Consider the following 12,671-nt stretch of genomic DNA (forward strand, 5'->3'; position numbering starts at 1 on the left):
GAAGAGAGAGGTTAGCTCCCTTAGTGTTCAGCGAAAAATTTTCAAGTCCATCTTAGTGGAGTCAGTTTCCTCCCCACCCGTTATTACTCTACCCCTGAAAGATTAACTTGCACTTGGCTTTAAACCATGTACTAGTGATGCTTTGCTGCTGTCGTAATCTGGCATGCACACAAATAGTGGTCAATTACAGTGCATTTGATCTAGTATCATATCCCATATAATTTACATGAATATCGAACTAGTTTTTTCACTATTAATATTGCACTCTATGTCTCCCTTAAATTGTCCTTTAATTAATTGCAGTAGTTTTTTCCTTCCTCACAAAGCTCCAATTTATTTTGTATGCAAGAGTTTCACTTAATAATTAGAACAGAAGCCTCAGAGCGCTGGTTTTTAGAGGTGAGAGCTGCTTATATGTGCTAGAGACAGTAATAAGTCATGATGAATAGAGATTTCACTATTGAAAGTACAGAATGCTATAGATCTGAACACTAATTCACAGAATCGTAGAATATGCTAAGTTGGAAGGGACCCACAAGGATCATTGAGTCCAACCCTGAGCCTTGCACCAAGGGTCACACTGTGTGCCCAGGAGTATCATCTGAATGCTTTGAACTCAGGCTTCATGCTGTGGCCACTTCCCTGGGGAGCCTGTTCAGTGCCCAGCCACCCTCTGGGTGAAGAGCCTTTTTCTAATATCCAACCTAAACTCCTCTGACACAACTTCAGGGCATTCCCTCGGGTCCTGTTACTGGTCACTACAGAGAAGAGATCAGTGCCTTCACCTCTTCTTCCCCTCATGAGGAAGTTGTAGACTGCATTGAGGTCTCCCCTCAGTCTCCTCTTCTCCAGGCTGAACAGGCCAAGTGACCTCAGCAGCTCCTCATATGGCTTCTACTCAAGGCCCTTCACCATCCCTGTGACTCCTCCTTTGGACACTCTCTGGTAGCTTAATATCTTTCTTATATTGAGGTGCCCAAAACTGCACACAACATTCAAAGTGAGGCAGCACCAGTGCAGAGCAGAGCAGGACAATCCCCTCCCTTGACCAGCTGGTGATGCTTTGCCTGAAACCCCCAAGGACCCAGTTGGCCCTCCTGGCTGCCAGGGCACTGCTGACTCATATTCATCTTGCCATCGACCAGGACCCCCACGTCCCTTTCTGTGGCCACTGCTTTCCAGCCTTATTATTCCCCAGTTTGTACAAACATCATGGTTGGTGATTGCCCAGCCCTCTAATTTTTTGAGGGCTCTCTGCAGGGCCTCCCTGCCTCTGAGGGAGTCAACAACTCCTCCCAGTTTTGTGTCATCTGGAAACTTGCTCACTATCCTTTTCAGTCCTGTGTCCAAGTAATTTATGAAGATGTTGAAGGGCACAGGGCCTAAGATGGAGCCCTGTGGAACCCCACTAATGACAGATCACCAGTCTGATGTTATTCCATTCACTGTTACCCTCTGTGCTTGACCTGTGAGCCAATTGTTTACCCACCACATGATGTGTTTATCCAGCTGTGTGCTGGACATTTTGTCCAGAAGGATTCTGTGAGAGGCAGTATCAAAAACTTTACTGAAATCCAAAAAGATTATATCAGCTGGCTTTCCTTGATCAGCTAGGTGGGTTACCTTGTCATAGAAGGAAATCAGGTTTGATAAACAGGACTTTCCTCTCATAAAGCCATGCTGACTGTGACCAGTGACTACGTCATCTTTCAGGTGTTTTTCAGTACTTCCCAGAATAATGGTCTCTATGACTTTACTGAGCACTGAAATGAAACTGACAGGCCTGTAGTTTCTGGTGTCATCCTTCTTGAAAATTGGGACAACACTGGCCAGCTTCTAGTCAGCTGGGGCCTCTCTGGATTCCCAAGACAGCTCAAAAATTATTGAGGGAGGTTTTGTAATGACATCAACCAGCTTTTTGAGGGTTCTGTGATGAATCCCATCAGGCCCCATGGATTTGTAGGGATCCAGCTGGAACAGCAGATCCCGCACAGTTTCAGGGTTGACTGGGAGTTGATAATTCTTACAGGCATGGTCCTCCAGTTCAGGGCACTGAGACCACCTTGGTCCTTCATCTGTGTTGAAGAAAGAGACAAAGAAAGCACTAAACACCTCTGCCTTGCCTCTGTCCCTGTCTGTGAGGTGACCATTCTCATCCTGTAATGTACCAATTATATTTCTATACTGCCTATTCCCATTAATATACTTGAAAAAATTATTTTTTTAATTTTTATTGTCCCTCACATTTCTGACCAGCTTCAACTCCAGCTGAGCTTTGGCAAATTTTCTCCCTACAGCAGCAAGCAACATTTGTGAATTCTTCCCCTGTCATTTGACCTTGTGTCTCCTGGACACACATCTTCCTTCTTTGCCTTATATCCAGAGAAAATCCCTGCTCAGCCAACCCAGCCTTCTTCCTCGCCTGCTTGACTTCCAGCATCTGGGAATTGCTGCTCCTGTGCCTTTAGGAGGTGATGTTTGGAAAGTGACCAGCACTGATGGACCCCAGCACCTTGAAAAACATTTTCCCAGGGGACTTTGCTTACTAATTCCCTGAGCAGCCTGAAGTCTGCTCTCCTCATGTCTAGAGTTGAGGTTTTGCTGGCACTTTTCCTACTGTCAACAGAGATTTCAAACTGGATTGCTTCATGGCCACTGTGACAAAGATGGCCACCAATCTCCACTTTGCTCAGAAATTCATAAAGATGTTTTATTTTTTTAACCATCAGAGTCTTAACAGCAAAATTGTCAATTCAGATTTGGGTTGTCTTGGCTTAGATGAGAGGACAGTGTCTCTCTTCTGCCTGATTAATAGGCAGTACAACTCTCTTTTCACTTCCAGAGAGAAGGGCCAGTTCTGAGTACCTAACACCTGAGGGTAGTGTATAAACAAAGCTTTGCAGTTTGGTATATCAGAGAACACTTTTGATGCAATGTTGAGCTAGTTGTGGAAAAGAGAAGACAAACACTGTGTGTGGACTACTAGCCTGTGCTGTTGGGAGTGTATCCCTGTGTATGTCTGGGGTCTTCCTGACCATCTATGGTGCATGCTCCAGCTGGGAAGCAGGTACCTTGTGCATTAACTCGCTGTAGAGTTCATAAATGCCTGTATGGAAAGACGACTTTGGTTGTCTTGAAAGTAGTTTTGGTTAGTGAGCATTAAAGAACTGTAAGATGAGGAGAGTGGAGATGGTGCATTCCACTCAGGAGCTGCTGTCCTGCAAACCAAGGCCTACAGCAATATCTTACTTGTAATTTACTGCGTGGTGGGATGCTGACTCAGCTGTTCAGGCCTGAGCCACAAGGAGCAGGCTTCCATTCAGTGTTGAGGGAAGGGTATCAGTGAGGGCAGTAAGGGGCAATAGAAACCATAATGCCCAAGACTGTAGGTAGTAAAAGGTTGCTTCTAGCAAGTACTTAAATGTTATATTTTTTCCTGAAATAGTTACCCAAGTGTTTTGCTTCACTGGATTGAAGGAGAATAAATTCCTCTTCATAAAGTTAGTTTATCCTTTTCAGAAATGTGATTGGGGTTTTTTGGCTATGTATTTTTCTCTCCTCATACACTCCTAACGTTACTTCTTTCTTGGTTCATCTATCCTAGTATCACTGGGAGATCTCAGTGTGGCCAAACCTAAACTTATGTTGAAATTAACCTTGCAGCACACCATCCCTTCAACTGAAATATTGTCATATCATCCCAATCATTCACTCAAATGCCATTTGAGATGATACAAGAGAAACCAGGTGAAAGTTTTAAGGTGCAAGTCACGGTGAATCAGAAAAATAAAAAAATAACCCACAATGTGCAAAATAGGAAAGGGAGTAGAGTTTAGTTCATTCATCCATCAGAAGCAGGACAGGAATTTGCAGAGCTGGTGTCAGACTACAATGAAATGCATTCAGCTCTATTCCATCGCTTGTGTGGAGAAAAAAAATTTTTGTTTACTGGTAGAAACTAAGCACATGCTGGTCTTGAATGATTCCATAACATAGAATGAATGCAGTAAAAGAGGAGTAGTTGGTCCCTGTTGAAGGTTTCTATGCATCTTTTGGACATTTGAGGGAGAGGGCATCAAGTCAAGGTATTTTGAAAAGTATAGAAAAATATGGTGAAATTTGGCTTTTTTTTTGTCAAGTAAACTAAGGAACAACAGATTCACTGTGTTAATCCTTTAGTAACTCACCACTGACTAAAGAGAATGTATTAAATTACCTGTATTACTTATTGATATGTTCAGCAACACAAGCAATTTACTGTTGATCACTGCTGAGAGAGCTTGCTGCTTTTTGCGTCTTGAGAGTCAAAGTCATCGCATGAAAGAGTTCAGTTCTGCAGTGCTTTAGCTCAGAAAATTACGCTTGTGATTCATGTGCAACAGTGGTGAAGTCACAACAAAACACAGCATTGCTTTATGTTGCTTAGACATGAAGTGTTCATGGTTTTAGATGGGATAAAGCATCAGGTACATTTGTCTGTTTTCCCCTATTTCTCCTCTGCTTAGTTTGGTTTGCTGTGTGAAGTATTTGAAGTACAGGATTTTTTAACACAAAGTTGCTTTGCACTTGAAATATTCTTATCTTACTGATGGAGTGATTTTGTTCGTTCCATGGGTTTTGCTATTCAGGGCTTTAAAGGTGCTTTTATGTTGTTTCACAGGGCTCACTTGGAGGCCAGTGCAGAGAAATGGAACAGATTGCTGACATCCCTGGAAGAGTTAATCAAATGGCTCAATGCAAAAGATGAAGAACTGAAAAAGCAAATGCCTGTTGGAGGGGATGTTCCAACCTTACAGCAGCAGTATGACCACTGCAAAGTAAGTTGCTTAAGTTTTATAGACAAATATGCTACTGTGAATTATCAAATGAAGCAAATTTTTGAACAGGAGAAATGATGATTACTTCCTAGTGACTAATTTCTCCACCTCTTTTGCTTCCACCCTTACCCAGTAAAGCACAACTGGGACATTCTCTATAAAATTTCATCTAAAGGATTTCTGAGACACATATTCAGTTTCCTGTTTTTTTGGAACCCAGCCAGGTAGAACTGCTATTTTACTCTAAAATTAAGGAGGGCATAAAAAAGTAAGAACTGAACAAGAATTGTGAAAGGAATGTTGAATGTAAGTTCAGTAAATTTATGTCAAGTGCCTTTCTCCATGTTACTAAACTGACCAGTAATATCATCACCCTACCCATGCAGATTTATACTGCGAAGGTGACTCAAAACTGTTTTTGAGAACTAAAACTTATCCCTGTCTTGTACTGTTGTAACTGTAACACGTTGTTCTAGCTTTCTGATTTTGGTACTCCTGTCCTGGTTTTTTGCATAATAGGGCATTAATTTCTACATTCTCTTTGACAGTAAAAAACTCTGTTGCATCTACAACATTTCTTCATTCATGTAGACTGTAGAGTCTGTCTTGCCAGCTCTGATCAGTAATTAAGTTAGGATGTTTTTGCCATTGGAAAAATTCATTCTAGTAAAACTGGTTCCATCTTATCATATTTGTTCATCTGTATGGTGTAAATAGGGAAGGAGAACAAATGCAACTTTATGTAGCTAATTGCATGACAACTGTATTGCTCTCTGCCAACACTACACTTATATCTTTTCTGCTTTGGTGTTTAGTGAGGGCAAAAATTGAATTTGGAAAAACTACAGAAATACTTGGAGTACTGTGGGGTACTACAGAAAATGTAGTCTGAAATGAGCAGCCTTTTGTGACTTAGTTCCAAAATAGAAGAGCTTAAGGAGATCTGCATATGTTTCTCCTTAAATTAATCTTTTAAAGTAAAATTATTAGCATAAACTCAGGATCTTTGTTTCTTGAGAGTTAATCTCTTCTTGTTCTTATCCACTTAAAGCATCATGCTCTGTAGGCATATCTGCTGTGAATGCTTACTAATGATCAAATGGGAGATTATTAGTGCCAGAGTGCAATAAAAGGCTGGAACAAATCCACATACATTTTGAAGGAGGTCAGTGGAAGGTTATAGATCTCTACAGATCATTTTCTAAAGGCTTGTTTATGTCTCATGCTAGATTACAGTATGTGCATGATAATAGCAAATAATACTGGTAGTGCTTCTCATCTGAAGATCTCAAATTGATTTATAAAACTGGGGGTTTATATGTCATTCTGAAATTGAAAAATTCAGTAGTAATGGTGCTGAATGGCTCATTTGGATCACTAGTGAACTGTAGCAGTATGAAGGAGAGAGCACCTCTGGGTTGTTTAATCCTTGCCCTTATATTTAAAGAATAACTGATTTTTTTTTTATATGTTGAGGTTAAGACTCTAGTGAGTGCATTCGGGAGCTTTTGGAGGTTATTCTTTCATTTTTCAAAAAGGCAATATTCTAGCAATGTCATGGTGAGTACTGGAAATAGTTGTCTGAGTCAAGTATATAATACAGACTGTATTAGTGGTTTGCAAAAGCACGAAGTTAAAGCAACCCTGCATATCACTTTATGTTTTTAATACACCTATGCAAGCAAGAGCACAGTATGCAATTGCAGATATTTCTTAGATTATGACTGGATGACTATTTCCTAGCGGTTATTTTGGTAGGAGGAACCAAAAGATTCCTGTGTGTAATGTAATGATGCTGTGCTATGCCAAACGTGAATTATTAGCACATGGTATTTGACATTCTGTTTGTGTTGCTTATTAGTTATTGCCAGAGGAGGGGAGCTGAACCTCGTCTCTCTGTTGGTTTGATTCTCCATGGCAATGCTTCACTGCTGTTTCTTAGCAGATTCATTCCTTGCTGAAGCTGCAATTTGCTAATAAACTTCATTAAGCTGAAAAGTTGTTTTTTTCAGGTCAGAAGTAAAAACTGCAGGGTTAAAAAACCCCCAAACCAACAAAACCCATCAAAAAAACCCCCCCAAACGCCATTAGAAGTCCTTCTTCTGCTTCCTCAGCATGGTTAAGTAATTGGCTGACACGATTAGGATGTTGAATAGAGATGTTCTTGGTTGAGGAACACAATGAGTTTATTTGTGTGGTTTTTATTTTCAAAATGTTATGCCAAAACTGCCCTTTCAGTGGATTATTCATAAAATACTTTGTGATTCCATGCTGTCAGTTACTCTGTGCCTTGTGGTGGATATCGCTGACCAGTGTCACTTGCTTTGCCTTTAAGGTTCTCCATATGTAGCCTGTGTTAAACTGGGATTTTTCGGTGGAGATTTGAGGTGCAGCTCAAATGCGTATGAGATGAATTTTGTAGAGACATGACTTGACTTCTCTCTCTCCAAAGGATATACCATTTATTCTACTTCTGAGCAGTGGCTCTCCTGGTACTTTTTTTGATGTTTCTTTACCCATGCTTCTTCAAGCGTTAAACCTCCTAAACATTTCATTTTTATTTTGTAAGATTACTTTTAATCAATTCTTTTTTATGATCCTATCTTGAGCTTCTACAGCAGAAGTGGGCCTTGGAAAGGTTCTCCCAGGTCTGGGTGCCTCTGATCTCCTCTTTCATTTAGTTTCACATCTGAATGGTGCTTTGAAGTTGTCCTTTGGCAAATTGAACAGTTCAGTATGTCATTTTATCTCCACCACTCTGTGACCCATTTTCTCTTATTTCCAACTTGCTTACCTTATCTTGTCCTTGCTGGTACTTTGAAATTTAAGTGGTGAAACAGTGGCTGAGCACTGTAAGATGTGCCCCCATGTTCATGTCCTCATGTGCCCCTCAAGTCTCATCTCCTTCCCTTTATTTTTCTGGGTTCTTAATCCTTCTTGTATTAGCATTACTTCTTACCTCTGGTTACTCAGTTATTGTTGTTCTTATTAATCTCCTCTTTTTCCCCTCAAGTTCATAAGATGACTTGTTTGCTTCAGGTTAATGGCACTAATTCTATTGGTCCTGCCCTCTGTTACTCTCCCCCACTCAGCACTTGGCTTCAGCAGTGCTAGATAAATAAGTGCAGTATTTGTGACAGTTTGGTTTAGCTCACATTGTTTGTGTGCTACTGAGGTGTGTTTGGACAGGAGGAAATAAATAGTTTGCCATTTGATGTTTAATCTTGTTTTTGTTTAAAATATCACTCCTCTTATGCTGTGAAAGCAAACATTACCAACAGCAATGTTAATAAGCTAAATAAAAGCTACTGATTTAGCCTGTATTTCCTGGATTAACAGAAATCTTTCAGGATGTAGCAAATATTTTTAAATTTTGGACTGTTTTCTGTGTTGTTCAGCCAAACTTACATCATCTATAGTAGTTCATAGTCTTATCACATACTAAATGCTAAGTGCAGTCAAGCAATAGCAACATCCAGTCTGGGTGTTGAGTGTTGCTCTGTGGGGCAGGGCAAGAGGAAGTTTAAATAAGGGTATGTGAATTCCTATTTAAATTATTATCAAAATTTCTTTGAGAGTGGGCTGTAGAGCAGTCCTGAGAATACTGGAAAATTATGAAATGCTTTGGGACGCTGAGAGGAAGTTTAAAAGTACCAGAGTTGAAAAGTTGTTCATATGGAGTGTACCTATAGCTGAGTCTACATTCATAAGTCTAGGACAACAGGGAATGGTTTATAGGGAGAAGAAACTGAAGGCAGCTACCTTTTCAGAGTTTATTGCCAGTTTTTTCCCCATGATTTCAGTTTCTCACTCTTTCTAGTCCGTTGCAGCTCGTTTCATTTTCATTCTGTTCTTTATCAGTCTTCCTTATAAATATTTATTTAGGACTTTAAAGTGTGTGATGCAAAGTTTGATCAGCTGCATAGACTAGGGGAAAAAAACCCAAACACCAAATCACCCAAACCAATAAAACAAAAACACCACCCCATGCCCACTCTCCTTAACCCCCAGAAAGGACCCCCTTTATGTGTTTATTTTAGTATGCCAGAAAAGCCACAAAAATACAGTGAAAAATCAGTGGGCTGGTTTTGTGCATGTGGAAATACCTAGAGTCCCACCCGTGTAGAAGAGGAGGCAACACAAATGCCAACAACTTGTTCATTGGAGATGTACTGAGAGCATTATATCTCACTTTTCCACTGGAAGAGTTCCTGACTGTAGCTTTTTGGAAGTATGCATTTGCTAAAATACAAAACCTACCTAAATGATATAAATCACTGTGGTTTAGCTTTCAGAGAGAGAACTAGGACATTTCAAATTAAGCAGAAATGGGTACCCTCCCACATAAATCCAGTTGGCATGTGTCTGCATAAATGAACAAATGTCTAGCTAACGCTAAATAATGCATGCATCTTGGATCAAATAGATGCTTAACTTAGCTTCCTTTGAGCTCAGAATGATTTGGCCAAGGACCTGTGAATGTTTGATTGGTAATTTTATGTCTATGGATATGTCATTAATATTTCAGATATTCTTCAAACTTTTGGGGGTTACTGCCTATGTTTCACACTTGGTTTGTTAAATTAATCAAATGATGGAAGTTTCAGGTATTTTTTTCTGTTTTACTTAACTGTTGTTACTTTATCAAAAGTGTTAGCATAGCCAACTGGAAACTGCTTTCTACTTGTTGTTATATCTTCAGAGTGCCTATAATTCCATTGTTCTCTTTACCAGCAGGAAAAGTCTGTGAGGAAAAAACTATTTTTCTAACCTTAACTTTTCTGGACTCGTTCGGATTTCCTGTCTGATTTCTGGGCAATGGGTTTATTCTTGAATTAATTCCTACTTAGTTATTCTAGATTTGTTTTTCTTGGATATTTTCTGTATCAAAATCTGCTTCCATGTTAGGAACGGTTAAATCTAAGAATGAAAAGATAAACATTATGGTATTGGTGTTGCTCCTGTCTATGCTCTTAAATTATAGTCTAGAAAGGGTTTTATTAATTTGTTAGTCATCACATAAGACATGAAGCATGCATGAAATGTGTGCAGCTTAGAGGTGGTCAGCCACATTGCTGAAATATTAATTTTGACTGAGATGTGAGCTGTGAGGAGGTGAGAAAGCAGAATTAATCTGTCTATAGTTGGAAGTGGGAGATCAATACATCCTCTTGCTTAAAGGAAGAACTGCAACTGGTCTGACTGACAAGGGTGTGATTGAAACAGGAGCTTGAGCAATATGTACTATGCTGCTGTAAAGTGGCTCTTTGAAGTAAGGATGTGGTTTTAGAATCTGCATGCACTATCAAAAGGGGGAATAGCCTTCCCAATAGTCAATCAGCATTACTGAAGGTTTTGAGAGCTCCTTAGGTAAACTTGCAATGGATAAGAGTTTTCTAAGGACTCTTAAAGTTTTAAGTGCTTTGCATATTCGAGAGTCCTGAAGGTTAATTATTGTTAAAAAAAGGATTGTACTGTACCAAAAACTTGTACTGTACAAGGACAACTCATTAAGCTTTAACTGAGACTTCTTTCTTTGAGGTGTGTTTAGGAGGAAGAGGTGGAAATTGTGGGTGGGGATATTTTGTTACAGGAAAGGAAGAGTGTAGTTAATGCCTGAAGTTAAATGAGATTTCTCAGGTGGACTGTCTGACTTAGATCCATTGCTCGCTAAGGATTTACTCAAACTGATTTGTGTGTTACATGAATGATTCAGGTGTGTGTCACTGCTCTCCTGGGCTTTTTCTCCAAAAGAATGATGTGTAAACAAAAGCATGCTGCAAAGAATGAAGTGTTAAATTAGGATGCCAGCGCAGTGTATTTTTAACTTTGACCAAAAAAATGTTTCTTCTGCCTGCATTTCGTCTTGTTCCCAGAAGTGCGGTTGTCTTGTGATAAGTCAGGAAAATTGCAACAGATCAGTACTTAAAATAATAAATAACCTGGGTAATGAAAAAACAAATTATTCTGTCACTACTGCACAGTAAAGCAGGTTGTCTTATTGTGGGAAAAAAACAATTCAGAAACACTTTTTCAGTATAATAAATAAAATATTTCTGTGGAGTTTCCTTTTTAATACTATCATTTTGATGTATACAGCTCATGTAGCTCTTTTCTGAGGAACCAGTGTCTTATTTATTTTAATCAAAGGCTCCTATATAAATTTTTAGGACCTCACTGGATCTTTTGCAAACCACTGAATAAAGTCTATTCTTACCAAAGATTTTTAGATATCCTCAAATACCTAGGAGGACATTCTGACATTGCTGCGTATGAAAATGTATGTGACCGAAATTAGACTTATGCTGCAGAAACAACACATCAATCAGCCTTTCTTTTTGTCCTTAAAAGGCTGTGATGAACCCAGTGCCTCTTTCTCTGGTATCTTCTTGTTTCACATCCCAAAAGACCACTCTTCTTCCATCATTATTAGCAATGGCCCATCTACTACTAATGAAACCCTGTAATATCTTGATGCACTGGAAATGTAGCAGACATATGTTTTCAGTCCTGTGTCTTGAGGTGCAAGATGATTACTGTCTGTGGCCCGACCTTCAAGGGTGGACCACAAGCACAGCCAGTGAAGGTGATGGAGCACAAGTGTATTAGCTTTCCATTTTTAATCTCTACCCATAAGACAGCTGCTGTTTTCCCTTAGCTACCTGTGTTGTTCATCTTGCTGTGCTCTTCTGACTCTACTATATTCTTCTGGAGGTGAAGTGACTGCTGTCGCGTGTGATAATTAGGATGAAGTTGCATCAGTGTTTTATACTGTAGTAAAACATTTGTCTTTTTGTTTTGTCCTTTCTGATGATGCTTAGTATTATTTGGCTTTCTTGGCTTTCTGTTTTGTTCACAGCTGCACATTAAGCAAATCATTTCAGCTACATACCTGTCTATGAAACACCCAGGACTTTTGTTCTAAGCTTTTTCTAACTACTCAGAGAAGTGTTCAGGGATTTCAGTTTGTCTGTGCTTTTCTTTTTTAAAGATCAGTTGGTGTTTCAGTTGTATCAAAAATGCTGGGTACCACTTGAGACCTAAGGGCAATACATCCACAGATGAGCTCTCACACAGGATCACAAAAATGGACTGGTACAAGTAAATGAGACAGGGCGTTTCTTTGAATGCCAATATTTTTTTTGCTGAGGTCTGTTTTTCCAAAGGTAGAAAGGCAGGAAAAAAACACTGGCACAGCAACAGTGAGTCTGTTTTTCCACCTGGAGAGTACAACTAGATAGCTGCAACAATACAGTGTCCATTGCTGTATTTTTTTCAGGAACTTTCATAGCGTGTATTAGGTAGAGCTGAAAACTATTTGTCCTGCTCATACCTTTCATATTCTGACACCAGTTTGAGATTCTTTCTGTATAGTCACAGAATCTTCTCATCTCTCCTTGATTTTTCTGTAATCTGTTTTGATAAATACGACCACTAAGAGGAAACATGCTCTATTTAGCAAAACTGTTCATTTGTCATTCAAGATGTAGTATGGAGGTTGCAGGGATTGCTGAAAATCTTAAGAACCTCCTTATACAACTGACATTTTCCATATGCATTTTGTGCAAGTGCTGTAGAATTTTATTGTCTTTCTTCGTGTGCTCTCAATGGGCAGACTCCCACGTGCATCACTGTTTTGGAGAAACTGAAAAAGAACATTAGTTTATGATGCACTCTGTATTCTTAAGTATACACAAACAGAGAGGTTGTTGCCACGTTAAAATCCTTCTGAAACTGTCTGCATTTGCAGATAGGGACTGGTGAAGAATCTGTTTCATTTTCTGTTAAGAACATTTTAATCTAGATCCTGGTTTCTTGCTGGTGCAGGCAGACTTTTTAGGGAAGAAAAATATT

At 39.4% G+C, this 12,671-nt stretch overlaps 1 protein-coding gene across 11 annotated transcripts in view; it reads left to right on the forward strand.

Annotated features, from left to right (window-relative positions):
- The window catches only part of UTRN (utrophin), a 389,435-nt gene that overhangs the window by 266,654 nt on the left and 110,110 nt on the right, over positions 1-12,671 (forward strand). For all 11 annotated transcript variants that reach the window (XM_050314411.1, XM_050314404.1, XM_050314409.1 and 8 more), the window contains one exon: positions 4,661-4,817. In XM_050314411.1, the coding sequence (XP_050170368.1) occupies positions 4,661-4,817 (157 nt within the window). The remainder of the gene's footprint in view (positions 1-4,660; positions 4,818-12,671) is intronic.

The sequence above is a fragment of the Myiozetetes cayanensis genome, unplaced genomic scaffold (assembly GCF_022539395.1).
Source record: "Myiozetetes cayanensis isolate MyiCay16 unplaced genomic scaffold, myiCay2020 scf2-11, whole genome shotgun sequence".
Classification (NCBI taxonomy): Eukaryota; Metazoa; Chordata; class Aves; order Passeriformes; family Tyrannidae; genus Myiozetetes; species Myiozetetes cayanensis.